The sequence below is a fragment of the Phalacrocorax aristotelis genome, chromosome 17, assembly GCF_949628215.1.
Source record: "Phalacrocorax aristotelis chromosome 17, bGulAri2.1, whole genome shotgun sequence".
NCBI lineage: Eukaryota > Metazoa > Chordata > Aves > Suliformes > Phalacrocoracidae > Phalacrocorax > Phalacrocorax aristotelis.
The window spans coordinates 535,159-562,553 of NC_134292.1; the positions used below are offsets into that span (position 1 = coordinate 535,159).

Consider the following 27,395-nt stretch of genomic DNA (forward strand, 5'->3'; position numbering starts at 1 on the left):
CGCTCCCGCCCGGGCGCCGCGTACTTCCCGAGCTCGGCTCCTTCCTCGGGTCCGCAGGACCCTGCCTCCCTCCGCCACTGCGGGGTGCCTGTCTGCACCTTGCCCGGTGCCTGGCCCGGTTCTTGCCCGGTCCTTGCCCGTTGTCCTGCCCTGCGAGGCAGGCTGCCTGCAGTCAGTACAGCCTTCCCCCACGGCCGAATTCACAGCCAGGGTGCCTTTCTGCAGTGGACTGTGCCGGCGAGATGTTTGGCTGCTGGGATGTATCTGCCAGGGACCCCAGGGGTGCTGGGACCTTTGTACCTGCGAAAGTCTTACGCCCTGTCTTGCACTCGTTGCAAATGTATCAAAATGCTCATCACACCAGTGTTGGTAGAAATTTTCTTCTGTAAAGCAATAAAAACAATGGCAGGCTGGATCAAATATACTGGGCAGGACAACCTGAGAGAGCAGGACAGAGGTACGCTTGGGCCAAAGGAAATACAAACATGTAGGTTGAACAGGAAATCCATAATTAAAAAAGCAGACAGATAGCAAACACTGATCCATCGCGGTAAGATATGCTACCAGGAGAGAGGTAGAGCTTCTTATTTTTAGGGCGCTGCATCAGGCTTCAATATATAAGTATCCACCAATATGTTCCCCAGAGAAATGTAGTTTTACAGTTGTTCTCTGAATAAGACAAAAAAAGGCTGGGTAGTTTATTGCTGTGGCATGACTGCTACTACATGCTGCCCTTAGTTGCTCTTGTGACAGCTGGCTTCAGCAGCAGCAGCAGAGTGGAATTTATAGGACAGAGCAATTGCTTGGTAGATTCTAATCAGAGGCCTTGCAGAATCTATCGCACTTCCATTTAAGCCCCAGATATTAATATAGGGACATTTAAACTCATCATGCTGAGACCCCATCAGCTGGCTGGGCAGGAGGGTGAGACTGGACACAAGTGACTGCCATTTCCTGCCAACACAAATTCTTGCTCTGCAGACCCAGGCGTGTTGCCGAGCGAGCAAGCAAAACCACCACCCCCCTGGACAGCTTATTTTAGCTTCCCACTGGCCGCCCTTCTGCCAGCCCTCGTGACAGCCTGTGAGTTGCCAGGCAGCCACCAGACTTCCTGCTCGCCGGCCCTCCAAGGGGAAAAACAGTCTGGAGGAAAGAAAAGTAACTTTGTGGGAAGTTCTCGGCCCCCTCCAAAGCAAACAGAGCATGTCCTCGGGAGGCCCCATAGCAGCAAGATGGAAAACATGTTGGCATCTCAGAGCTGGGAAGATCAAACAAGATAACCCTCCCCCAAGGGAAAATCTGCTGCGTCTCCCTGACCACACTCCCCTCACCATTTTTAGCCTCTGCCCAGAGGTTTCCTGGGGACAGATGCATTTCTGGGTTGACACTTTGGTACCCCACTGGAAGTGATTCCCTGTACCCCCTCAGCTTTGGGGTGAAAGAAGGGGTTAACACCAGTTGCTTGTAGTGAATCAGACAGTGACAGGGAGCATCAGAACTTGGCGTCTGGGCTGTTGTTTGCACAGCCCTGGTCTGGTTTTAACCAAGCTGCGACCAACTCCTCCTGGGTATGGTCTGGTAACCTGCACTGGCTGGTGCAAGTGCACAGCCCACTTTGGCTGCAGCACTGTTTTGGCTGGCAGTGCAGTATGTAGAAGCAGGCTGTGCCATGCCAGCTGGTCTGCATGCCAGGCAGCAGCATGCATGCACTGAGCCCACCGACATGCGGCTGGTCCCCCACCAGACCTTGCTCTCTTCCAGCATGCAGCAGCAGAGGCTCAGGGCATCTGCTTGAAAATGGTCATCATGAGACAACCTCATGGCTGCAGTCACCATGTGTCCTCTGCTGAGTCAGGATTCACATGTGAACACCTACATGCTGCTGAAGTCACCATGGGGCTTAATATACTGCCACAGTCACACAGCATCACCCATAGGTGGTCAGTGTCATGTAGGAAGGTGCCCCAGTCTCCACCACCAGCACCCTTTTCCCCCAGTGGTCTGCTGGGGTTTGGTGCAGCTGCTGCAATCTCTCCTCCCAGGAGTTGCAGTGCTGGTTGGTGGGACACACTGTCCTGCCACCAGCCTTCCAGGGGACATCAGACACCCCATGCCCTCCCCAGAGAGCGACACTGGGGCGTTGGGTGCCAGCACACCAGAGCTGTCAGTGTCACTGCCAGTATCTGCAGGCCAGCAGTGAGGGAGGATTGGGCCAGGTTTGAATAGCAGCTGGTGCTTCCCAGTAGCTTGGAGGAAGGAAAACTGAATAACTATGTTGTTTATATTTAAAAAAACAAAGATGGCTCTGCCAATCAGAAGAGACTGGGCTGGCTTCAAGATAAACTATTCACTGAAAGGGCAAAAAAAAACCCACCTCAAAAAGCCTTTTCCAAGAATTTTCAAGATCTCCCTAACCTCATTCACCCGACCACGCGAGGAGGAAAACATCAGCCTGTCTCACAGCAGCCTCTTGAGGACACTTTGGTATGGGAAGTGTAGTACGACCAGAGCTGCACTGGGCAGTTGTGTCCCAGCATCCTGTGCCAAAGCAGAAGGCTCCACATGGAGGAGCAAGAGTATTTCAGCTGAACCACCAGACACAGTCAATGCCAGGAATTGTTTCTGGTATCTCTGGATTGCTTTCCTGGTGGGATAGACCTGCCAGGCAGGAAAATTGGACAAGAGACATTGCGGCAATTTTTAATTTCTCCTGTTGTTCCTGGCTGTTCCAGCAAGTGCAGAGATGTGGAGGAACCTAGAGAAAAAAACTAATTTTCCTGAAGATTTAGCCTTTGCTGAGCAAAATAGTCCATGTGCTGATGCTACCAGAGCTGAGCAGCATCACATTCACTGCCTTGTTTATACAGCAGAAAGGGAGGGATGATGCACTGGTTCCTTCTCCTTGTACCCTTCCCAGGTGTGAACCTGTTCAGTCAAACATGGCTAAGCCAAGCAGAGATCTCAAAACGGGTAAGACAGGTCTGGGAAATTTATGAAAATAATTGGTTTAAAGAAAAGCAGGCTGTGAACAGCCCAGCCATAGCACAGAGGAGACCAGCCAGACCAGGTCCTTGACAGAGAAAAGCCCAGTGAGGGTCTCTAGAGGCTGTTGTGATATACTTGGGTCTGACAGTGCTGAGAAACTCCATGAGGAAGAGCGGCAAGAGCAGGCTGCGAGGCCAGGAGTAGGACAACACTGCTGAAGACACCTGAGGATGGAGTCTGGCCCAGGCAGGGAAGCTGATGGTGAGGGGAGCAGAGCAAGGGCCACATGAGTGGGAGGGCTTGAGGGCCAAGCATTTTACACCCTTTGCCTTTGAAGCCAACTCAGAGCTAAAGAAAATCACCCTTGGCACATGGCACAGGGAGGTGTCTGTGGCATAGGGAGATTATAGAATCATTAAGGTTGGAAAAGACCTCTAAGATCATCAAGTCCAATCATCAGCCCAACACCGCCATGCCTCCTAAACCATGTCCTGAAGTGCAATGTCTACACGTTTGCCTGACCGCTCTTTCAGTAAAGACATTTTTCCTAATATCCAGTCTAAACCTCCCCTGATGCAACCTGAGGCCATTTCATCTCGTCCTATCACTAGTTACTTGCAAAAAGAGACGAACCCCCACCTCACTACACCCTCCTTTCAAGTAGTTGTAGAGAGCAATAAGGTCTTCCCTCAGCCTCCTCTTCTCTAGGCTAAACCCCCCCAGCTCCCTCAGCCGCTCCCCAGCACACTTTTCTCCAGACCTGTCCTGGTCTCAGCTGGGATAGAGTTAAACTTCTTCATAGTAGCTAGGAAGGGGCTATGTTTTGGATTTTTGCTGGAAACAGCGGTGATAATGCGGAGGTGTTTTATTTGTTGCTAAGTAGCACTTACACAAGTCAAGGACTTTTTCAGCTCCCCATGCTCTGCCGGGTGCACAAGACACTGGGAGGGGGCACAGCCGGGACAGCTGACCCCAACTGACCAACGGGATATTCCATACCATATGACGTCATGCCCAGTATATAAAGCTCTGGGGGAAGAAAGAGGAAGGGGGGACGCTTGGAGTGATGGTGTTTGTCTTCCCAAGTAACTATTAGGCGTGATGGAGCCCTGCTTGCCTGGAGATGGCTGAGCACCTGCCTGCTCATGGGAAGTAGTGAATTAATTCCTTGTTTTGCTTTGCTTCCACGCAGAGCTTTTGCTTTAGCTATTAAACTGTCCTTATCTCAAACCATGAGTTGCCTCACTTTTACTCTTCCGATTCTCTCCCCTGTCCCACCAGGGGGGAGTGAGTGAGCAGCTATGTGGTGCTTGGTTGCTGACTGGGGCTAAACCACGGCAAGACCCTTCCCCAGCTCTGTTGCCCTTCTCTGGACATGCTCCAGCACCTCAATGTCCTTCTTGTACTGAGGGGCCCAAAACTGAACCTAGGGTTCAAGGTGCAGCCTCACCAGTGCCAAGCACAGGGGCCCCATCCCTGCCCGGCTCCTGCTGGCCACACCAGTGCTGACACAAGCCCGGGGGCTGGTGGCCTCCTTGGCCACCTGGGCACTGCTGGCTCATGCCCAGCCGGCTGTCAGCCAGCACCGCCAGGGCCTTCTCCGCCGGGCACTTTCCAGCCACTCTGCCCCAAGGCTGGAGCATTGCCTGGGGTTGGTGTGACCCAAGGGCAGGACCCGGCACCTGGCCTTGTTAAACCTCACACAACTGGCCTCGGCCCATCGATCCAGCCTGTCCTGATGCCCCTACAGAGCCTTCCTGCCCTCAAGCAAATGGACACTCCCACCCAGTTTGGTGTAATCTGCAAACTTACTGAGGGCGCATTCAATCCCCTTATCCAGATCATTGATAAAGATATTAAACAAGACTGGCCCAGTACTGAGCCCTGGGGGACACTGCTTGTGACCAGCTGCTAACTGGATATAACTCTGTTCACCACAACTTTCTGGGCTCGGCCATCCAGCCACGTTTTACTCAGTGAAGAGTACCTGTCTAAGCCATGAGCCACCATGTCCATAGCACAGGCAGCCTCACAACCTGAGCGCCCAGACAGTGACTAATCATCCTTTCTGGCCATCACCCTTCTCCAGCATGGTCGCTCCCTGACGCTCATTCTCTCAACGTTACAAGCATTAATCCAGGATGGGGGCTCTGGAGGTGCTGGCATGTGGGTGCCCAGGGCCCCTCAAGTGAGTCGTGGTGCTTGTTGACATGGGAATCGTGACACCAGGGCTTTGCATTCTGCTCTGTTGCAACACACCATCTGACGGAGGAATTTTGCAGAGGAGGACAACACCTTTCATTAGGGCTAACATGCTGTTGGATCTAACAGCAAATTCGGGTATAAATTAGAGAAACCCATTCTCTTAACAAAGCCAGATCATACTAAATTTATGAATATGATCCAAATCCTGTTTCTCCAACATTTGTCAACACTGGTATATTTTTTTTCCTCCTGTCTCCGTGTCCATAGTTCCTTTGGGCCCCTACCCCAACTCCTGTCGGCTGGTGGCTGTTGGTGGTGCACCAGCCACAGCGCTGGGATGCCCGGACTCAATTGCCCCTGTAAGCATTCACTTCCCCCACAGCACCAGGCAAGTCGAGCACACAGGATCTCTCTGTGCTGATGTAAAAGACCCATATGTCCCTCTCACGTGGGGATGCTGCCGAGGTGAGAAGATGGACTGCCACTTCTGGGCTGTGTTTGCAAAGCTGGCAGTGACAGTGAACACCATATTGTTTTGTTTTGTTTTGTTTTTCTTGCTGTTCACTAATCACGTTTGCTCTGGAGACTTCACAGATATAAGGTCTTCAGGTACCTCTGCTTAAAAAGAGAGCCACTTTCCTTTCTGCGAGGTTACGGTGTCTTTGAGATGCAAAAATCCAACCGTCCGAAGCTATTTATTACAACCGGCAGCAGATGCACCCGTTGCATTTGGGCGCAGGTAGCGGTACCCTGAGTTTGCGGGTAACTAACGAGATTTGCAGCTGCGGGAGCAGCGGGAGAGGGTCTGCGCTGCGAGAAATGAGTTGCCCCTGGCGGGTGGACACCGGCCAGCGCGGCTCGTCCCGGGCGGAGGTCGCCGGGCCGTTGCCGCGGTGCCGGCCCTCGGGTGGCGGTGGGGTGGCGGAAGGGGCACCTCTCTGAGCCCACCCCCTCCGCAGGGACCGGGCCCCCCGGCTGAGGGCGGGGCGGGCGCCGCCGGGAACTCAAACCGCCGTCCCGCCCCTCAGCTAATGGCCAGCGCGACCGCCCTCAGCCAACCAATGAGAGCGCAAGACCTCCCACCACCAACCAATAGGAGCGCGGGGGCCGGAGCGGCGATTAACGCTCGGGAGCGGCGGCCGTGGCGATGGCTCCGGAGCGCGGCGACCGCTCGCTCCCCGCCGGTACGGAGGGTCTTCCCCGGGCCTTCCTGCAGAGCCTGCGGACTCTCTTTGATATCCTGGATGACCGGCGGCGGGGTTACGTGCACCTACGGGAGATCGAGTCCCGCTGGCGGGGAGCGGAAGCCCGGGAGCTGCCCGCCGGCGTGATGGAGGGGCTGCGGCGGGCGGCCCCGGCCAGCGGGTACCTCACCTTCGAGCGGTTCGTCGTGGGGCTGCGCGCCGCCCTGCCCGGCCCGGCCCGCCCTGTGGAGAGCGGCGGGCGGCGGAGCGCGGAGAAGCCGCCGAGCCCGCGCTGTGCCGAGGAGCGGCGCGGGAGGAGCGGCGGGCAACGGGAGCCGGGGCACGGCCAGCCCCGCGGCCGAGGTGAGCCGCCGCTGCCGGCGGGCCCGCAGCGCCGCGGGTCGGGAGCATGCCCGGCCCGCTGCCGGCAGCCGCGGAGCTAGGCAGGGCTGGTTGGGACCCCGCGGCTTGCTCCGGTTCTTGGGCAGCGCAGACCTGCTCCCTCCTCCGAGCTTAAACCAGCAGCAAGTTCTTCCCGCGGGGCTGATGCAAAACTCCGCCAAAGTTCCGGCTGTTTTTAATTTTGCTTTGGTGGGTTTGGATCCAAGCTGCGGGTAAAGTGGAGTGGAAAGCGAGCCGCTCTGCTCTGCGTCTCGGATTTGAGTTTCCCTTCACTTCCCTCCTCGCGTGGGTGATAGCCTGTTTATAGCCGTGACAAGAAGAATTAAGGGCTTTACTTAACGTGTCCGTGGTTGTCCCCTGGCACAAAGGTAGGAGGTGACCTTGCTCGGGGAGGGGGTGACGCAGCTGGTCATGTTGCAGAGTCGCTGGGCCCTGGGGTGTCCAAGAGCCAAGCGACTTTGCCGGAGTGAGAGCTGCGGTTATGGGGTAGCCCCGTTCTTGGGTGGGCCCTGTGCTGGGAGTGCACCCTCAGAAAGACTTCGTTCATGATTTCATCCACGTTTTGGGCAAAAAAAAGAAAAACAAAAGCTGATCCAACTTTTTTGTTTGGATAATTCCACGGCACTAGTTACAATTATAAATAAATAAGCAATAATTAAATAGGAAAGTGGCATCAGGGAGATTTGCTTTGCTGTCCTGAAGTGCTGTCCAGGTGGCCAGGCCAGGGCTTTGTCTGCAGAGCTCACCAGCAGGTCCCTGTGGGCTCTGCCCCTTCCTCAGGACCTGGGGTCCCTGTGCTGGGTCTGCCAGGGCCCCCTGCCCCTGGGTGGCATGCTGACCTTGGCAAGGGGGAGACCATTTCACTGGCATCCTGATTTCTTACTAGTCAGTAAGAGACGTTAGGAGGAAACCAGGCTTCTGGGCTTATATGGTGTAGGTAATAATTATTTATCTAGATTTGTGAAGCACTTTGAGATCTACAGACACAAAGGTCTGTGTGAGGAGCTGGTGTTTGTTATTGCAACACTTGAGTGCAATGACTTCCTCTATCCTGGGCAAGTTGTCTGGGCTGGTTTGCCTTCCCTTCCCACTCGTTCCCTCCCAGTCCCCTCTTCTGTTGGGTGGAGAAGAAACTTTAGCTATGGCTGAGGTTCTCTGTTTTCCATTTTGCCTCCAGACTAATCACTGAAGCTTCATCTAGGGAATATTATTAAGCAGACTAGTTCTTCTATCATCAAGTGTAAATCTGGAAAAACCTGAAAAAAATCCTGCTTGGTAAATAATCGGCAAATTGAAAGCTCTGCCCTGGAATGGAGTGAGCAGATGACTACAGTAACTTTCTGATTGCTGAGGATCTTTCCATTATAGGCTGATGTACTGATGTCCTGAGCCTGCGGGCAGGCCCTTGCTGCCAGCTTCCCACAGTAGAGGGCCGTATTCTGGGAACAGGCCTGAATTTCAGGTTGATTCAGCAGCTTAGTGAACCTTATAGCTCAGAGTTATTTTATATCTTTTAGCTCCAGATCCTGCCCAGCATTCCTTTCCACTGTTGGGGGTTTCCCAGTGTGTGGCTGAATGAGTAGGTGGTCTCCTCAACTGGCTGCAAGGGAGCTGGGCACTGCCATGGCAGGATGCTGCTCTTCCTCGTTGTAGAGAAATGTGCTGGGTGCTGAGAGCTGCCCATGGGTCCAGGAAGCCCTGTCTCCATTAAGATTATATTGTTTGGGCTTGAGGCTGTTCAGAGCCTCCACCTGCATGAAGTAGCTGCTTTAAGAATCTAACTAAGTGTAGAGAGATGGTGTATCGGTGCTCATCGACTGCAGAGGGTCTGAGGAAGCTCTCCCTGTCTGTTTTGGGGGAAGGAGGCGCTCACAGGATGCCACCCTAGCTCTGCCTTCTGGTCCAGAGGGCCTCTGCATGCATCAGAAGTTGTTTGGATGTGAACTGTGGCAAGATGGCAGAGCTTGGGGCCAGGTGATCCTCCTGGCACATCCAGGGGTGCAGTGAGCCAGTGGGACAGTGATTCTGTCCCCTCTTCCCTGCTAACATCCCTTAGCATATGGGCAGAAGTGCTGAAGTCCCTCCTCAGAGTCAGCTTCCAGCATTTCAGAAGATTTCATCAGCCTGGTGGTGCTGGAGCAACCCACAAGCCACTGCTGGGCGCCAGCCACAGTCACTAGGGACCTGACAGCATCTGCTGGGTGCAAGGATGGTGAGGCTGATATTGGAGACATCACTGGGCATGGAAGTCACCGTGATGGCTTCCTTACCACTGGTGCCTAGGTGGGCTGTCACAGCAGTGTCCATAAATATGTAAAATGACCATGAGGTGTCTGTTCCATCCTGGGCACTTGCTCTGGCTGGTGAATGCTGGGCTCATGCCCTAGAGGGGCGCTGGGAGGGAGGAGGCTATCCCATATCTCATGACAGGACCTCTTCCATCTCTGGTGAGCTGGTCCTGCTCTTTGCCTAAGAAGAATTGATCCTAGCTCGTTATCAGGGGTCCTGTTTTAGCCACTACATTGTCACCTCAGGTGCACAGAGCTCAGTTCTTTGACCAGGGAGCACTGCCTTACCACAGGTTCAGCTCAGCTCAGCCTGGCACTTCCAAGTAATAGCAGCAAAAATATTTTTAACAGGTTTCTACCCTGCAGCTCTTCCCAGAGGTGCTCCTGGCTTTGCTTTGGTGTTCTGCCTATTGAAGCTACCCTGGGTTTGGGGATGTTCCTCAGCTTCCCAAGTAGAAAGTCGTACAGGGCTGCTAGGAGAACATGTGCATGGTTGCACCAGTCTCACTGGGTTCCTCCCAGCTAGATAAGGGTGTGTGAAACCAAAGACAGTTGGCAAACGTGAACAGGTGATATCAAAGACTTTGTTTATTGTGATGCTGGAGACCTGTCTACGCCGGAGCACTTGCTGGTAGGAGAAGCAGGGTGACATGATGGATCAGATGAGGACTTTTCCTGTGCCATGGTGCCTTCTTTCCCCAGTGACACAAAGTGACAGGCTGAGCGAGGCACTTGTTGCCTGCTGCCCTGTGACTCTGAGTCCAGGTCCCGTTGCTGAACCAGCACAAACGTGGCAGCACAGGCAGCCCCAGTATAGTGCAACTCTCCAGACCTTGTTGCCTTCAAGGTGAAGGGTGGCTGCCCTCGCTTGTCCCATATCCCTCTTCCATAGTGTCAATATGCTCAGCTGAGGAGACTTTTGGAGCAGTGGGCAGCAATGTGCCAGGCCAGGCAGCGCTACACACCCTGTCCCAGCACTCACAGCCCTTCATGCCTGCACAGGAGGGAACAGGCAGCTCTGGTGCCTGGGAGCTGGAATGTGCCCAACCATGGGGGAAGGATGTGGTGATGGGTGGGGGTACCTGGGAGATATGTGGGGAGCAGTCCTGAGGAGACAACTTCCCCAGCTGCCTCGCTGCCTGGCCTTGCTTGCCTACCTCCATGCTGTTCTTGTTTGAAAGCCAGGTTGGGAAGGAAACTCTCGAGGAAAGCTGTGCCCAGAGAGCAGGGTGAGCCGCAAGAGCGAGGAGGTGAGCATGAGGCAGCATCTGCTGGGGACTCGGTAGGGGACCAGGGTAAGAAGGGAGGTGCAGCAAGCTTGCCTTTTGGGCATGTCTGGGAAGGGTGCTGGCTGCACCCTTGGCTGCCCTGGTTTGGAGCAGCAGGGCGGTGCTCTGCCAGCTTGGCCAGAAGCAGGGATCTGGGCTGGCTTGGCCGTGGCCACAGGGCTGTATTTTTGGCGAGTTCTCCAGGGTGGGTGGTGTGGGGCTTGTACTGACTTCACTGCATGTGCCCAGCCAATACCTGCTTTGGTGTACAGGCAGCACAGACGGGAGATGTCTGATCCAGCCTGAAACATGCCAGTATGAACTTAATCTCAAAAAATAGGTTATGCATGGATTTGCATCAGCATTGTGTGTTTGTAGTAGATCAGTCTTTTGTAAGATAGGATGTTGGGATTTTAATAAAATTTTGGAAAACATACAGCCTGATTTATTATATGCCTAGACCACAGGCATGGGGTCTTGGGGGGCAGATCTGCATGGCCAAGCCCAGCACCAAGCAGGAGCTGCGTTCAGGAGGAGCCAGGTTCCTGGCAGAGCCTGTGCCACCTGAGCGGGAGCCAGGACAAGAACAGGATGAGGGTAGGCAATATCACTAATGGTTTAATTGCCTGTGCTGGGACTGAAACTGCATTGCCTGGAAGTTGCCTGCTTTTTGCAGATGACGACCACTGAGGTCTGTTGCCAGCCTGGTGCAGGTAAGTCAGTCATTGCTGAAGCCTGCCCTGCCCATACAAAGATGCAAGCAAGCACTCAGGCTGGTGCTTTGCTCAGCTGCTCCCTGCCACGTCTATTTGCATGACCACCCCGCAGATAGTCCCATAGAAATGGCTGTGGGGAGGTTTTCATTGCAAGTGGCTGGAGGCCTCATCCTTTCCTCTGTTACAGGTGGTGATGCCAAGGCTGCTGGACAGTCCCAGGGAGATGGCAGCCTTTCAGGGGCTGGGGACACTCGGAGGCATCAGAGGGGACGTGCAGAACACCGGAGACACACCATCACCAATGGTGTAGACTTCAGCATGGTAAGGGGAGAGACGTGTTGTGGGGTCCAGTGAAGGGGCCCATGGTCCATGGGGGAAGGTCAGTTGTGGGGGCCCTTCACCACTGACACCAGCTGTTTGGGTTGTGGCTCCCCCCTGCCCACCCTACATGTGTGAGCCATGGGGTGTTGGGCAGATCCTGGTATTTTGGATGCAAAGCTCTGTTGATGCATGTGGAGGTCCTGCCATTACTTCTGAGGTGCTTCTGTCCCGAATTGTGCCAGGCAGGGAAGAGGCACATGTTTCCTTTCTTCCCCACCCAAGTGGAGTCAGCCCATGGACCCAGTGTTTGACTACATGGGTGCCTTCCCTGGGGGCAGAAACTTGGGCAGGGAAAGGCAAATGTGTAGGTGTCGGAGCAGGTGGGTCTCTGGGCCTTTCAAGCACTCCAGCAAAGGTCAGGTATGCTCTGTGGTGCTGGGCTCTGTCCACTGTCAGACGTTCTCTGCAGATTGGAGCTCAAGTGTGCTGATCCTCCTTGCTCCTGGGAGACATTTTGCTGGTAATGCAGAGGAATCAGCATTGAATTTAGCCAGGCAGCCCAGGATGGAGGGATCTGCCCTGCTCCCAAATGGGATGGAGGAGCTGCCCAGGCATGTTGCCCACAAGCTCAAGCTGAATTTTCCTGGGAAGAGAGCCAGGACCCAGCTTGCAGAATGAGCTATCGTCCAGAGCTTGTCTTGCTGGTTGCTGGAGCTGCTGCTGCTGACTGTCACTTCTGCAATTCCACCATTCGCACCCTGGTGTCACTCTGCTCCCTGAACCCAGTGGGGCTGACTGGTGGTGCAGGCAGCATCTGTTACAGCCTGGTGCTGGCCTTGGGGGACATAGCATACTCCAATGCCTGACCTGGGGAGGTGGGGATTTGGGCACATATGGTTTGCTGGACTTGCAGCTATTCAAGGGGTTGGGGTGCTCTTGGGTTGAGGGTGTCTCTGCTGAGAGGTGCTGGCAAAGAGTAAGAGATGTAGATGCGTACGTATGGGGATGGGATCTCTCGTCCTCAGGGTTTTGGTGTCTGGGAATTGCTGCCTCAGAGAGAGGCATGTCCCTCCTTTCCTGGCAAGGCTCTTCCACTGTGTGTAGCTCTAGACTGGGGCTCATCACTTCATGAGCTCAAGGTCCTTCCTGGTACAGGCAAGGAGGGTCTGGTAGCCAGCATATCTCATTGAGAGCTGGGGTTTGTTCCCAGCTCTGCCACAAGCGCTCTTGCTCTGGGCTTGTGTTGCCCTTGCCTCTGTTTCCCAAAGCTGCTGTTGGGGCAGTGGAAGAGAGGTCCTTTGCTGTTCTTCCCCCCTCCCCATGTACCTGGGTGCTGCACTGCCTTTTGCATGCTTCTCCCTCCAGAGAAGGGGTGTTGGTCCCTGTACCACAGGTGAGAAACCTTCCCTGGCACCCTGGCAGGAGCCTTTGGGTACCATTCCTACTTCTGAGCATACAGAGACAGTTTGAGCAGGTTTGAGTCCAGCAAGGACCCAACCTCTATGCAGGGCAGTGCTGTCATATTCCCTTCCCACCAACCATACTGGGAGGTTGTTGGGCCCCGGAAGAGACTAGGCACTTGGCTGTGATTAGGCTAATTTGCCTAAAGCCCATGGTGGGATGGGAGCACTAGTATCCATCTTGCATCCCAGGGTGCACTGGGACAAGTTCATCCTGAGCAGCAAAGCAGAGGTGTGGGGGTTGTGCTGCAGCCCCAGGACCCTTTGCACCACCATAGCCGGTGTCTGCTCAACTGGTGTTTTTCAGCCAGTCCATCATCAGATCGGCCCAATTTCCCCATAGCCACAGGGGATAGCTGGGATGAGACCTTCTGTGAGAGGCTGAGTGCCTTCATTTGTAGGCAGCACAGCATACAGCACTGTCCCCTCCCCATCTACCCCAAGTAGCACCAGCCAAGTCCAGCGCTCTGTCTTCCTCCCGACCCAGAAGCTGCCTCTGCCCCCAGAGCATCCCATCCTTAGTGAATGCCATCTGTTCCCATACCCTGCGGAGTTGGTGATGTCCCACTGCTCTCTGGGATGCTGCCTTTTCCTCTGGTCACCATGCTGGCCAGCAAGCCTGGTGGAACTAGGGCAGGCCAGGCAGTTGCAGGCTGCAGCCCAAGCTGGGTGGGGGTCCTTGCCACATACAGCACCTTCTTCATGCCCCTCAGCAACAGCCTGTGTAGCACCAAGGCTCTGCGCTTCTTGTTGTGGGTACATCCCCTTTGGTCCATCTCTCTGTCCAAGCATGGGGAGGTGGGGGTTGGGGGGACATCGTGTTGCAAACAGCATTTCCAGGAGCAGCATGAGCAAGAGCAGCCCTGGGGTAAAGGGTGGCTGGCATGGCGTGGCTGGGAGGCTTTGGGGCTGGCATTGGGGATGGGAAGCACTGGCAGCTTGAAGAAGGTCTTGGTATGGTCTCCTTTGTCCCTGGGGATGGGGATCTGTTCAGAGTCACTTCTGAGCTGAATTGTCCACCTCCAGATGCTCTCAAAAGTAGCAGAAGGTCCTGAGCATCCAGCAGCTTCTGGAAGACCAAAGTCCCACTGGTGCCTGGAGAAGACTCCTGGAGCCCAGTCTGTGCTGCGGGTGGTGGAGGCCAGGCTGTGTTGTAGCAGAGAAGGCAGAGGCAGCAAGGCAGGCAGCTCCCGTTGCTCTTGGTATGGAGCCAGGGGAGCAGGCTGGCACGGCCTGGGAGAAGGGGAGCAGGAGCCCTGGGCTGACTGGGTGAGGGCTGATGGAAGGATCACTGCACCAGTTCCTGTGTTCCACAGGGATGTCCCCTCTTCTCTCACCACCTCTGCAATTGCTAGTGGCAGTGCAGTGCTGAGGGGCTGCAGAAGAAGGTGACAGCAGAGCAGGGGACTCTATGTCCCGTGGGGCAGAGATGGCTGCTCCAGCCCTGCTGTCAATGGAGGGGCCAAGCTGCCTGCCCTGCAGCAACCCTGGCTGTGCCGCACGCAGTCCTGCTCTGCCTGTTCCAGGGCGCTGGTCTGGGGCAGAAGTCCCAGGCACCCTTGTAGCAGCCCTCTGGGCACATAAACATCCCCGCATCCCTCTCCAGGTGATGCTGGTGCTTGAACCTGAGAGACTCAGAGACACTCAGCAGAAAGGTATGCTGTGCTCTGCTCAGCTCAGGTGCCTCAGGGGTAAAGCAGAGGAGGGAGGAGAGCAGGGTGCTGGGGAAACAGTGCTGCAAGTTTCCCCCCAGCTTCCAGTCTGCACGTTTAATTTGGCTGCTTGCCTCTTGCTGAAAACTGTGTGTTTGTGCTGCTGGCTGATGCTGTAGCCTTGGGGAGGTTTGGGGAGTGGCTGCAAACCCTGCTCTTGCTGTGTCCCTGGATAAATACAAGGCAGAGAAACCTGCTTCTGCAGTGGGAAGCAGGAGTGTGGAGGTGGCCTGACCATCCTTCACCTGCTTCTGTGCTCTTAAACTGGAGAACTCTTCCCCCAAAGCAGCATAAGGCAGCAGCCACCATCCTACTTCTCCATGGTTTTTCATGGGAAGAGGGGCTGAAACCCCTGCCCGTATCCATATCCCTCTGTGCCTTGTGAAGAAACTAGCTTTTGGGGCTTGACAAGGCCTTGGTGGGGAGGGGGTGACATCTCTGTGCACTCTGTCCTCCAGCTGAAGCACATGAAGGAGCTGGAACAGGAGAAGGATTTCCTGCTGCAGGGTCTGGAGCTGGTAGAGCATGCACGGGAATGGTACCATCAGCACATCCAGTTCACGCAGGAATGTCAGAGGCTCCTGGGGAAGAACAAAACCAGTGCAGTGAGTCTGGGGTGCCCATCTGCTTGGGAGGGTCTGGGGCTGCTCTGTGCGTTTGGAGAACTGGGCTGGGACTTTGCTGGTCCTGGAGCCGGCCCCATGGTAACCCCCATCCTCTTCTTCCCATCCCCCAGGAATTCCTCCCTGAGGGCAGCCAGAGCCACCTGGGGCACCTGGTCCCCAAGCTACAGGAGGTGAACCGCTGCCTGGCTGACCTCCTTTCCACCACTGGCAAGGTGAGAGCAGCAGACTAGCAGCATGTGGTTGGTTGTGTGAGCTTGGGACCCATCCTTTCCCCTGTCTTATGCTGGTGGCTGGGCTGACATTGGAGCTGCCATAGTTCTCCTGGGCTCTGGGGATGTGGCTTGGCTCCATGGGCAAGATAGGGGATGGCCAAGAGGACAGCATAGCTGGCCCCAGCTGGGATGAAGGATGCTCAAGGCATGTGGGGACTAAAGGAGATCCCCATAAAGATGTAGCCATTGTTAAGTGAATAAGGAAACCATCCTGCTGAGGTGCTGAGTCAGCCTTCTCAGACCTGGCTGTCCTGGCAGGAAAGATTTCCACATCTGCCTGCCTTGCTGGAGACTCTGATGGCCTGTGCTGGGTTATTCTCGTGTGCTGGGCTTTTTTCCATTTCACATATGCCACAGAAACTGTGGCCTTGGAGAAAGGCTGGGGAGGGCCACCAGGAAGGATGCTTGATGTCTCATCCCTTCTCTTCATCTTCTCTGCAGTCAGTGAACCCCTCCTCAGCTCTGAGCAGGCTGGTCCCTGTGGTGTCCCCGGTGTCAGCAGGCTCACAGCAAGCCATAAATATGCTGAAGGAGCAAAACCGGCTTCTCACCAAGGTGAGTGGGGGTATGGGGGGATGAGATCACCTTAGGGAGGCTGGGAGAGGAGGAGGGCTGGGATGGGGAAGAAATACGAGGCAGTGGGAAGTGTTCCTTCAGCTTGGCCAACCTTGGTCAGAGGAGGGTGTGTGGGCTGCACCTGGAGACCCCCTGTCACACAGCTGTGTCCAGCTGTTTGCTGGGTGAGGGTCTGTGGGCAGGGTTTGGGCATCCCTGCTGGAGGGAAAAGACTGTGACAAATGCAGGTCATGAGAGGGTGAAGATGCTGTTGCTGGGATCTGCAAGCAGGGCTGCTGGGGAAGGGGTACCCGTGGTGCCCCTGACAGGGCCAGGCTTACTGCTGGGGTTCACATGGCAGCACCCACAGTGCAGCAAATGCCAGCATTTTCCTCCTCTGTCCTGTGCAGGAGGTGACTGACAAGAGTGAACGCATCACCCAGCTGGAGCAGGAGAAATCTGCCCTGATCAAGCAGCTCTTTGAGGCTCGTGCCTGTAGTAACCACGAAACAAGCCAGCTGGACTCCACCTTCATCTAGCACCTGCACCTGTCTCCTCACTCTATGTCCTCAAGCTTCCCAGGGGGTTTCATGGGACTCTTGCACCCATTGCTCCAGGTGTCATATCTCGAGGTCTGGAGCTGCTGGTGGCATCTCTGCAGGAGGAAACTGAGGAGGTGTTTCCCTGACCCTGCCTGGGGAGTATCCCCGCACTGCTCTGCTGCTGGGCTTACCAGCTGTGCTGCTCTCAAGCTGTTCCTTTTCTGTCTTTTTAGAGACTGCAGGGACTGTACCCCCAGCCCAGTGATCCCCAACATGCTGGGGGAAACAGCCGCTACCTATGCTGCCGGGGAGGGGGGAGGCGGGGGCAGCTGCTGTCCCTTGGCCTCACTTCAGGCTGAATTCTGGCTGCTCTCAGAAAAAGATGATGCTTCTTCAACATTCCAGCTGTCATCTCCAGGCAAGCCTGGCCATTGGAGGGTGGCCTGCCCCCTGCTTGTCCTGCTGTTGGAGGACAAGATTGAAAAATCCAGTGGAGCGTGCCTGGCCCCTCTCTGCTGCCTGAGTTCTGCCTGCCAGTGACAGTGTACTGGGCCAGAGCAGTGCCTGAACTGGTGCTCCTCCTGGTGTAATCCCTCTTTCCAGTTTGCAGTAGTGATGCCATAGTCGCTGTTTACATGTCTACAGGCTTCTGTAGTTAATGAGCCATAGACCCAAACGAGGTAGCCTGTACCTCTGAGCTGCTCTTTCAGGTTGCTTGCAGATTGAGGCAGACATCTCTGCGTCCCTTTATTTGGCTTGACCTGACAAGTGTTTCCTTATGACTGCCAGGCTTATATTTTTTCATTATGGCTTTAAAAGGAGAGGTGATGTCCTACAGCATGAGGATGCTAACACAAGCCTGACTTCACAGATGACCTTTAGGACAAGGTTTTGTATTTAACTGAATGTGAGTGACAGAGCAGAGGCTGATGGGCTCTTTCTGGGCACATCTCCAAGTAGCAGCTTTGCCTGTCCTGGTGGTAGTCTAAGCATGGGTCCTGTTAGTCTGGTGCAACTCAGGAGACCTCCTCCTTCCCACCCAGTTCAGTGATGATGCTTGAGCTGAACAATGTCTTCCACTGTGGCTTGGTACTTGGTATTTGTGGTACTTTCACAGGAGAGCCTTGTGAATCCCCATGTAGCACAGGGCTGGCCCTCTGTAGCTCCAAGACCAGGACCTTTCTTTCCAAGGTTGTTTCAGGCTCTGACTCTCCTGACACAATGCTGTGACACAATGCACTGATCTGGGCAGAAGTGTTGGACCTGCCCTGCTGTGGCCTGGGCACCACGCAGACCCATTCCTTTATCACTCCTGTTTTTACCTGTCCAGTGCAGACATGTCCCATCCAGCTCCTCTCTTTGAGGTTGATTTTTGACCTGAAGCTCACTGCAAGGCACGAATCCCTTCTCTACCCTTGTGCCTGCTGCCCTATGCCAGAGTGGGGATCAGCAGAGTGCCAGGGAGAGGGAGGAAGAGGGAGGAGCAAGGCCATGGGTAGTTGTGACCCCCTATCTGCAGGAGTAGGGTGTTAGTTGTCCCCTGGGCATCAGTGCCTGCCATCTCTTTCATGATGCCACCTCTGGTATCCAGTGCCTGTTTTACCTGAGGTTTGATTAAAAGTGACCTTCTTTATAAGGAGGGTCGCCTGTTGGTAGGAGTAATAAAGTGGGGTGAACTATTTAATTTATCCTTCCGTCTCTCTGCTTAAATGAGCTGCTAGCCTTGAAGTTCCTGACTGTCCTGTCCCAGGGATGTGGGGTGAGCTGAGGTTGCACAAGCACAGCTTAGGCATGAGGAGCCCAGGGCCTGTCTGTTCCAGGCTGCGTTCCTATGCCCTTTCCCATCCCCTCTGGCTTCCCTGGGCTCTGGGGCTGGGGACCCTCTGGTCTCTCCCCACTGCTGTGGGACCAGGGTTGTGAAGCCACCTGCCTCCTTTCCAATGCTTGTAGCTTCATCTGGCTGCTACTCCAGAAGCTGTGTGGGGCTCATACTCCTCAGGTGATGCTGGTGTGTTACACAACCCCTTATTTCTTTTTAAGTCCCCTCTGGCTGTGGGCAGCAGCGGCCGTGGTGCTCTGCAGTGACTCCTTCCTGCAGGGGCAGCTGGAGGGGACCTTGCTGGCATGGCATGCTGTGGTGCACATCCCTCTGCCCTGCGCTGAGGCTGGCAGCGCCTCTTTGGGGTGAACCTGGGGTTCTATGCTGGCCAGGGGCACCTTTCTTTGCTCCTTGGCACGGCCAGGCTGGGGGGTGAGCTGGGACCCCCTGCATGCTGCAGAGCCCTCTGTGGGTGAGCTGTCTATGCCTCCAGTGCCAGCAGAGGAGCCAGGAGGGGGAACCGGAGCCAAGTCCCCTGCAGCTGGGAGAGGGAGCTTTGCTGCAGCCTCTTTCAAGTGGTGCTTAGGGCAGCCACGAGCCTTGGACATGGCAAGGAGGGGGGACAATAATTGCTGTTGGTTCCTGTTTCATGTCCGTGCTTGGGTGTGGAGCCTGTGAGGTCTTTCAAAGGAAAGAGAGGATCATTGTCCTCGCTCAATGCCACTCTGTGCAGAGCTGGGACAGCTCTCCCCCCACCCTGCTGCTGCCCCAGCCCAGGGGAATGTCCTGGCTGTGTTCCAGCAGCGCTGCCCCCGGGCCCCTCCTTGCAGAACTGGCGACGGTAGAGCTCTGAAACTGCAAGAGGCCTCCTGGGATTGGGGTCCCCCTGGGAGCTGCAGGACTGACCTCAAGCTGTTGCCCTGGCCTGGCCATGCTGTTTCTGGGTCCCTGATGGGTCTGGCACATGCTTGATCCTCACCTGCGTGTCTGGGCTGCGTCCACTTTGACACCTTTAACTGTGGGGGCTGGTACCACTATAGTGGCAGTCTGGGAGCCATGAGACCTGGGTTTGTGGCCAGGTCTGTAAGCGATGCACTGGGTAACGTGGGTAAACGTCTTCCCTTCTTGTCAGGCTCTGTTCCCACTAGAGCTGGGTTTGCACAGATCTGTGAATGCACCTCCAGGGCTCTGATCACATCTGGAAACTGCTGTGTGAAGCTGTGGTCCACACCAAGAAGAGCTGCAGCAGGTCTCTGCTGTCCCCAGCCAGGACAGCTCCTGCTGACCCACCCCAACTCGGCACCTCCATGCTTGAGTTTGTCAAGCTCAGGTGCAACACCATGTAGTCAACACTCATGCCACTGGGCACTTATCACAGGCGTCAGGGTGAGCCCGCACAAGGGGTCCCCACTGCCAGAGCCTGGTGATAGGGGGCTGTTATCAGGAGCGGGCTGTGCTTGGCCCTTGTCTGGGCTCAACCCAGACACATGTTAGGTCCCTGGGCTACCCTGGGGGATGCAGGATCTCATCCTCTTATGTCCTCAGCCATGTGGTTTGGGAAGGATCCAGTCACTCAGGTCTATTTGTAGTTTCTCTTCTGTCCAGCTCCATGCCCTTCTCACGCCCTTGGAGGCTGGGCTGCGTGCCAACTACCCTGCTTAAAGAAGGTCAGCTCTCCCAGCAGAGCAATTATCAAAAATGCCAGCAGGAACAGCCACATCCTGGGCCCCTAGCCTATATGTTTTGTGCTTCTTGCTTTTCTTCTGTGCTGCACGGTCAGAAACTGCTCTGCCCAGGGAAGCTCCTTGCTGCCCTGGGCGGTTTGCAGTAGCTCTAGTGCCCAGCACGCTGTCAGCCCATATGCACTGCACCCACTGTCCTGCTCTTGCTAGTGCAAATCCCTGGGGTTGAACTGATGATGTGATGGAGAAGCCCTCAGGTCCTGCAGCTGGTCTTTTCTGGGACAGGGAGCTGGGCTGTGAAGGGCTGTGTTGGCTGAGGTGGTGCCTGGTGCGTCTCAGACCTGCAAGCTGGCACCTGGTACCTTTTGCTCATCCCCTTGGTCCCTCAATGCAGGTGTTCTGCCCTGTGCCTTGTTGCTGCAGCCCTGCCTGTATTGCAGGCTCCAGCTCACCAGTGCTTTTCTCCTCTTGGCAGAGATCAAACTGCCTCCTGCCTTAGCAACATTACCTAGTGCATGCTCAGTTCTCTCTGTTCCTCCTCCCTGGCTGCGGCCATGGCAGAGCTTAGTTTTCCACTGGCACTTGAGGCACAATGGAGCAAATGGACCCAATCCCAGGTGGCAAGAGACCGGGTCTGCCCTCTCCTGTGAGGGGTACAGAGCAGGGGCAGCGGTGGGCTGGCCTCTGCTGCACCATCCTGGCTCATTCCTGGGGGTATGCTGGGGCCACTGTGTCAGGTGTCCCCAGCATCTCCATCATGGGGGAAATCAAGCACAGGATCCTGATTCTGCTTTAGCATCCTGCCAGGTCTGATGTCTCCCTGCAGCCGTGACCCCAGCCTGGCGCAGGTGCTCACTGCTGCCTGCACAGCCAACTGAGCCTCTTCCAGGGTACAGCTGATTGAAGCCAGATGCTCCCTCCCGGGGACAGCTAGTGTGGGAGGGGTGGAGCTCCCAAAATTCCTGTTTTAGTCTGCAGCTGCGTGCCATGGGGACCATGATTTTACGCCTTGCATTACATAAAAAGGCAGCTGCCTGTGGCAGATATCCGCCCTGTTTCCTCACTCTTGAGAAGCAGCTGTCGGGGAGCAGAGCACAGGCTGGGGTCCTGGCCAGCACCCTGGCGGGGCCACACTCGCTGTGCAGGTGCCCTTAGACCCACAGTGTCCCCTCATGGGACCCTGGTGTGGTGGTGGGTGCAGACATGGTGGAGGTGGTCCCCTCCTCCTGCCCTGCCATCAGAGCACCTCTGGTCACCCTTTTGAAGAGATGATAGGATCACACTGGGCAGGTCCATGCCTCAGCATGGACAGGCAGCCGAAGGGGCAGAAATGGCTGTATAGGCAGAAAGACTGCACTGGAGGCCGGGCTGCAGCCGCACCCCAGGGAGTGATCAGAACCCACCTGTGCAATAACACTGTTAACTGCTCTGCCTCAGTTTCCCCAGCTGTAGATAAGGGCTGGGCACATGGACCAGCATGTCCCCATGGCAGGAATCCTGGGCTGCTCCATGCCTGCACGATTTCAACAACCAAGCATTTTTTTCTCCATTCATTCTCACATCCCACTGCAGTCTGGCCCCACAAGACAGGCCAGGGAGGACACACAGCACCTCTTTGCCCTGCAGCTGCAGCCAGGTCCAGGGGCCAGCACTGGGAGCAGTGTGTCCTGCTGCCCTGTAGCCTCTCCAGGGTATTTCCCCCACATTTCCCCCAAGGGCATCCCTACAAGCATACAAGGCACCCCACAAATCTGCTGTCCCCCACCCCAGGCAGCCAGGGACACCCTGTCTTCAGACAGGTCCAGGCAGGTAGGTTTGATTTCTTTTCACTGCTGAAAACATTCTCCTGCCTGTGGAGGAGGTCTGAGGGGTGTCTACAAGCCCAAAAAGGTGCCAAGTAGGGATGTGATGGCTGTAGGGTTGTCCTCTGACCCTTTTCCTTGTGAAGAAAAAAAGAAACCATTATCAAATCTTTCCATCAATAGCCTGATGGCAGGCAGGGCTGCCTGTGCTGCCTGCACTGGGGCATCCTGCAGCCGCCCCCGGGCAAGGGTCATGACCATGGCCACGTTTGTGTGTCCCACAGGTGGGGACACACAGGGCAGAGCTCAGATACAATGGCGATAGCCCAATGCAAGCAGGACATCCTAGCCCAAGTTCCCCAGACCTGTGTCCCCAGGTATGGCCTCCAGCCAGCTCCTTGCCAGTGAGAACAGAGCTGCCACAGAGGGTTTGAACGCTGCCAAACCCTGCACAGGTGCCATATGTCATCCTGCCTGTGAGGACGGTGTCACAAGTGACACGAATTTGCCCCATCTCAGCCCTGGGCTCTTCCCTGTCATGCCGCTGTGGTCCTGGCAGACATCTGAACTAGGCAGCAGCACCACGGGTGGGCAACATGGGCAGGTCTGCAATGGGGAGGAACGAGGGAAACAAACCTGGCCATACCATACTGTGAGGATGCACCAGATGCATGGGCTGACTTTCCCCCTTGTGCCATTGCACACACCTTCATGGCAAAATGTTTTCTATCTGTATTTACTGCTTGGGGTACCCAGAGTGATGTGAGAGGCTCTGAGCAATCTGATCTGGTTGAGTATGACCCTGCACATTGCAGTGGGGTTGGACTACATGACCTTTGGAGTTTCCTTCTGAACCAAACTATCCTATGATTCTGTGATTCTATGTGGAGCTGGGGAGGTAAAGGGAAGCTCTGGATGAGCTGTGCCACAGGCAGCGCTGGGATCAACAGGGAAGGGCTGAGCATGGCAGGTGCCATGGGTGCAGGCAGGCTCTGCCTGCGGTAACAGCAGTCCCGTGCACAGGATCTTGCACAAGGCTTTGTGTTGCTTCATTTCCACAAAGGCATTGAGCAGCTCTCAAACCACAACAGCTTTTCCATCCCTGTTGAAGATGAACAGCTCCCATGTTGTGCTGGACAAACTCGTAAAGAATAAGGCTTTTTTTGTCCTATTGGCTAAACAAAGAAACCCAAAAGACATCGCCTCAGCCCCAAGAGTTTTTTAGCCCAAAATTAAAATATTTTGCATTGGTATGCATTCAGTTTGGGCTTCTTAAACACTCTTCCCTTTTTTCTTCCACTGTATTTAGGGCCAGTTGAAATGGAAAAGCTGTTTCTAAGTAGCACACAGAGAAATTACCCCCATCCTGGTACTCCTGGCATGAGCTCTGCCATGCAGAAAGCATCCACATCTTTGGGATGTTTCAAAAATCCTCATTAGATCTGAAATTCTTCCAAAACCTCTATTAGTCCTCAGGCTGAAACACTTTGCAGGGGAGACCTGGTCCCATGGGCAGTTTGGACATCCCTCCATGTGGGGCCAGGAGCTGGTGTCTGGATTCAGCATCCCACAAGGGTTGTGCCCCAGCCAGCTTGGAGAGAGCTCAGCTGGATGGGCCAGGAAGATAATAACCAAATAATCTAATTTAATCATTAAATATTTAATATTGATGGCTTAGAAAGACAATAATTTCTGCTTGTGAGAGACATCCCAGTGCTGATGCTCCTGCTCAGATGCAAACACCTACCTTCTCACCAGTGGCCACATGGCTGGGCAGCACCAGCACCAGCTGCTCTGTGCCGAGCTGCCAGGCTTGTCCCATGGGGATGGATGAGCCCAGCACCCCAGTAGCATCCCAGGCATCTCTGTGGCCAGAGGCACTCAGCTGATCCTCATGGGGGTCTTGCAGAGGCAGCTTCATCCCTGCAGCTTTCCACACTCTGCACCGCCCAGAACACCTCGACATGTCAGCTCTCATTTTGCTTCTCTGTCCAAAATTCTGGCCCAGCCATTTTTCACATTTTCCTCTGATGAGTAGGCTGTTACACCAATGCCAGTTCCCAGAAAGTCATAAATCTCCCTGTCCCTCCTAAAATCATTAAACTAGAGGAAAAAAAAAAAGAAAAAAACAAAAGCAGCTTTTGAAAACAATACTTTTTGGAGAGGGCCTTTATTTCTCTGTAGGGTCCTCAGCCTTCATCACTGCCATCACTCAGCTTTCCCCTGCAACGCCCATCCTTAGTGGGAGCCTGGTCTTACAAAACCAAAGAAGCTGTGAAAACCTAAATATTGCAAAACTTTATTTGGTTAAGAGAAAGCCGTTGGGGCCATTAGGGCTGTGAGGTTGAGACCAGCTCACCCAGCAGGATCCAACACCAACAGAAATGTCCTAGTTGCTTCGTGTCCCACAGGATGGCTGTGCCAGTGGGGTCTGCAGGATGGGGTATGGCTCCCACTATGGCTGCACCATGTCCTGGGGAGAGGGGGAGCTCAAAGCCCACCTGTCTGTGCTGCCCTGGGGACTGTCTCTGCTCCCTAAGTTTTTCCAGGGATTTCCACCCTTTTCCCAGGGCCATGAGCTGCTTTTCCTCCTCCTGCCTCCCAGTGGGACCAGCGGCTCTCCCTGCTCACAGGGTGTTTGTGTGGCAGACTTGGGATGTGGGTCTGCAGGACAGGGTCTCTTCTGCCAGGTCCCCTTCCCAGGACCCTACTGCCCCTCACAAACTGGGCTGGCACCTGGTTCCCGCTGCTACGACCATGGGGGCCATGCTGGCCAGAGGCACCTGTTTGCAGGGTGATGTCCGCTGGGGTAGGGCAGTTTTTGCCATCCCTCCAGCTGCCAGCCCAGCTACAGGGCTGGGAGGAGGTTTTCCCTGTCCCCCACATGTGCCCATGTCCGGCCGTGACAGCCACCCTGGCCTGGCCACGTGCATGGCACTGCAGACCACTGGTGCAGCTTGAGAGCTGCTGGAATGCTCCAGCACAGCCTGTGAGTGCATAACAATCACCCCCAAATGACAGGCAGACGGGGGGACGCCAAGGGGGAGACACTGCACGGACACCAGTGTGCCAGTGTTCATGGCACTGCTCCAGGCAAATGCTCAGGGATTCAGGCACTGCTGGAGAAACTGGCTGCTGTGGGTGGGCACAGGCATGGGTACAGCAGCACACCTGTGGGTGTACATGCTCACACTGTGCCAAGCTGTCCTAGGGCCATGAACAGCATGTCTGTGGTCACACCACGTCCATGTTCACACCGTGTCTGAGCTCACACCGTGACTCTGCTCACATCACACTAAACTCTGTTCCCAGCCCCACTTTCCCTACTCAGTTCCCGGCTCCCCAGCAAGGCAAAGAGGAAGGAGCCCCTCCACAGGCAACAGATTCTGTTGGGGCTTGACGTCCTCCACTGCAGCACACCCACGCACCCTATACCCCCCCACACACCCCTGGCCACATGTGACACCACCCTGGCCATTTAAGCATTGTCTGTGCTGTGGGGTGAACCTGGACCACAAGGCTGGGGGAGGCACCTCATCCTACAGGAGCCTGGGAAAAACAGGCTGGGTATAAAATTAGCAGGAGCTTTTATTGCTGGGATTTTATTTTTAAATGCAATGGAAAATACATCACTGGAGGGAAAATCCAAGAGGTCTGGGCCAGCCTGTGGGATAATGGTGTACCTCTGTCCCATGGTGAATGTCCCGCTTGCTGCCAGGTGGGATGGAGGGTGGGAGCTGGCTGCAGGGTGCAGCTGGTGCAACGTGAGGGCTGATCCTGGCCCCTGGGACACACCCAGGGTGGTGTGTGAGGAGCAGTGTCTGCAGGCATCGTGGTGGCCATAGGGTCCCTGAGAAACTGAAGTGGGAAGGCACCTTCCTCTCTGAGCAGGATGGGACCCTCCAGCCAGACAAGATGCAACTGGGGGTCTGGAAACTCAGGACTGTCCTGGAGAGGCCAGAGAGTGATGGAGCCACCAGCTCTTCCAACACATGAATGAGGTGAAGGTGGCAGCCAGACTCAACCCAACTTGAAGCAGGCAGTTGGAGAATTGTCTCCTGCTGGGGTGGCAGGAGCTCCTTGGTGAGGGATGGTGCTGATGCTGGAAGTTTACCTGCACCCAAAGAGAGTTTTTTTGACAAATCCAAAGAGGAGGTATCTATTGAAGGGTGTAAATACAGAGAAATCAGGAAATCACCTCTGGCTCAGGAAATCCCCTGAGCTGAAAACAACCAGAGACTGGGAGAGGGCTCAAGTATGCTTGTTGTCATCTTCTTCAGCCCTGGACACTGCTGGGAGTCAGGAAGGGACAGTGAGGACAACACAGCTGTGTTACTGCTGCCCTCTCCTAGCCTTATTCGCTCAGAGAGGTGTGTGCCAGCCATGGTCTAATCAAGTGCCTGGTTACCCAGTGAGCTCCTCACCACAAGTTGCCTGGTAACTTCCAGGGGACCCCAGTTATTTCAGACACTGGAAATGTGGCTCCTTGCACAGACACAGATGCTTCTGAAGCCACAGGACCTGGTGTCCATCCTTCCCACTCAGAGCTGTCCTCCTGCCCCACAGGCACAACAGTCCTGGTGGGGTGATGAGAGGAGCCTGAGTTGCATCTGCAGCCTGGGACAGGGCTCAAGGTCTCCATCTTGGACCCATGTACCTCTGGCTGGCACTGGCTGGGATGCAGCAGCCACTTGGCAGCTCTGCTTGGCCCCAGTTTGTGGAAGTCCTGCTGCAGCTGGGCACCCACGTGATCGCAGGAGAACTGAAAATACCTATCCCGTGGCTCACTTTTTAAGAAAGGCACATGTGGGATGTTGGAAAGGGAAACTGAATGATTTAGCAAGGCACATGCCTTCCTATACAATGAGGTGGAGACAGGATGCCGTGGCAGCCAGGCAGGCTTCTGGCAGCAGTTTGGCTCTCAAACCAGCCCTCAGAGGCTGTGCAGGCTCCTACCATGGGAAGGTGGAAGTGTGGGCTCCTCCACAGGCTGCAGGTGGATACCTCCTCCACCATGGACCTCTGTGGGCTGCAGAGGGACAGCCTGCCTCACAATGATCTTCACCACAGGCTGCAGGGGAATCTGGTCCCGTGATTGGAGCATCTCCTCCCCCTCCTTTTTTGCTGACCTTGGTGTCTGCAGGGTTGTTTCTCTCACATATTCTCACTTCTCTCTCCCATCTGCTGCACGGCATTTTTTTACACTTTCTTAAATATGTTATCACAGACGAACCACCATCTTTGCTGATCACCTCTGCTGTGGGCAGTGGTGGGTCTGTCTTGAGCTGCCTGGAGCTAGCTGGATCCAACATGGGGACGGCTCCTGTTGCCTCCTCACAGAAGCCACCCCTGCAGCCTCCTGCTACCAAAATGCTGCCAATGCAAACAGAACACAGTCCCAAGGACACAACAGCCCTCTGGCAGGAGGGGGACCGGGCTGGAGCAGAGGAAGGACATGCTGGGAACGGGATGCAGTCTTTCATCCACACCAGCCTCTGCCCAGCTCCAGTCTGGTTGACACAGGATCATTTCTGCCTTGACAGCAGCTTACCACAC

General features: G+C 55.1%; 1 protein-coding gene across 1 annotated transcript; it reads left to right on the forward strand.

The window, feature by feature from the left end:
* Positions 1 to 6,297: 6,297 nt before the first annotated feature.
* SAPCD2 (suppressor APC domain containing 2) lies at positions 6,298 to 18,220 on the forward strand. The gene is made up of 6 exons (XM_075112212.1): positions 6,298 to 6,737; positions 11,236 to 11,369; positions 15,000 to 15,146; positions 15,278 to 15,379; positions 15,881 to 15,994; positions 16,405 to 18,220. Exons 1-6 carry the CDS (start codon positions 6,338 to 6,340, stop codon positions 16,531 to 16,533), a joined length of 1,026 nt encoding a protein of 341 aa, XP_074968313.1. The 5' UTR covers positions 6,298 to 6,337; the 3' UTR covers positions 16,534 to 18,220.
* The last annotated feature ends 9,175 nt before the right edge of the window (positions 18,221 to 27,395 follow it).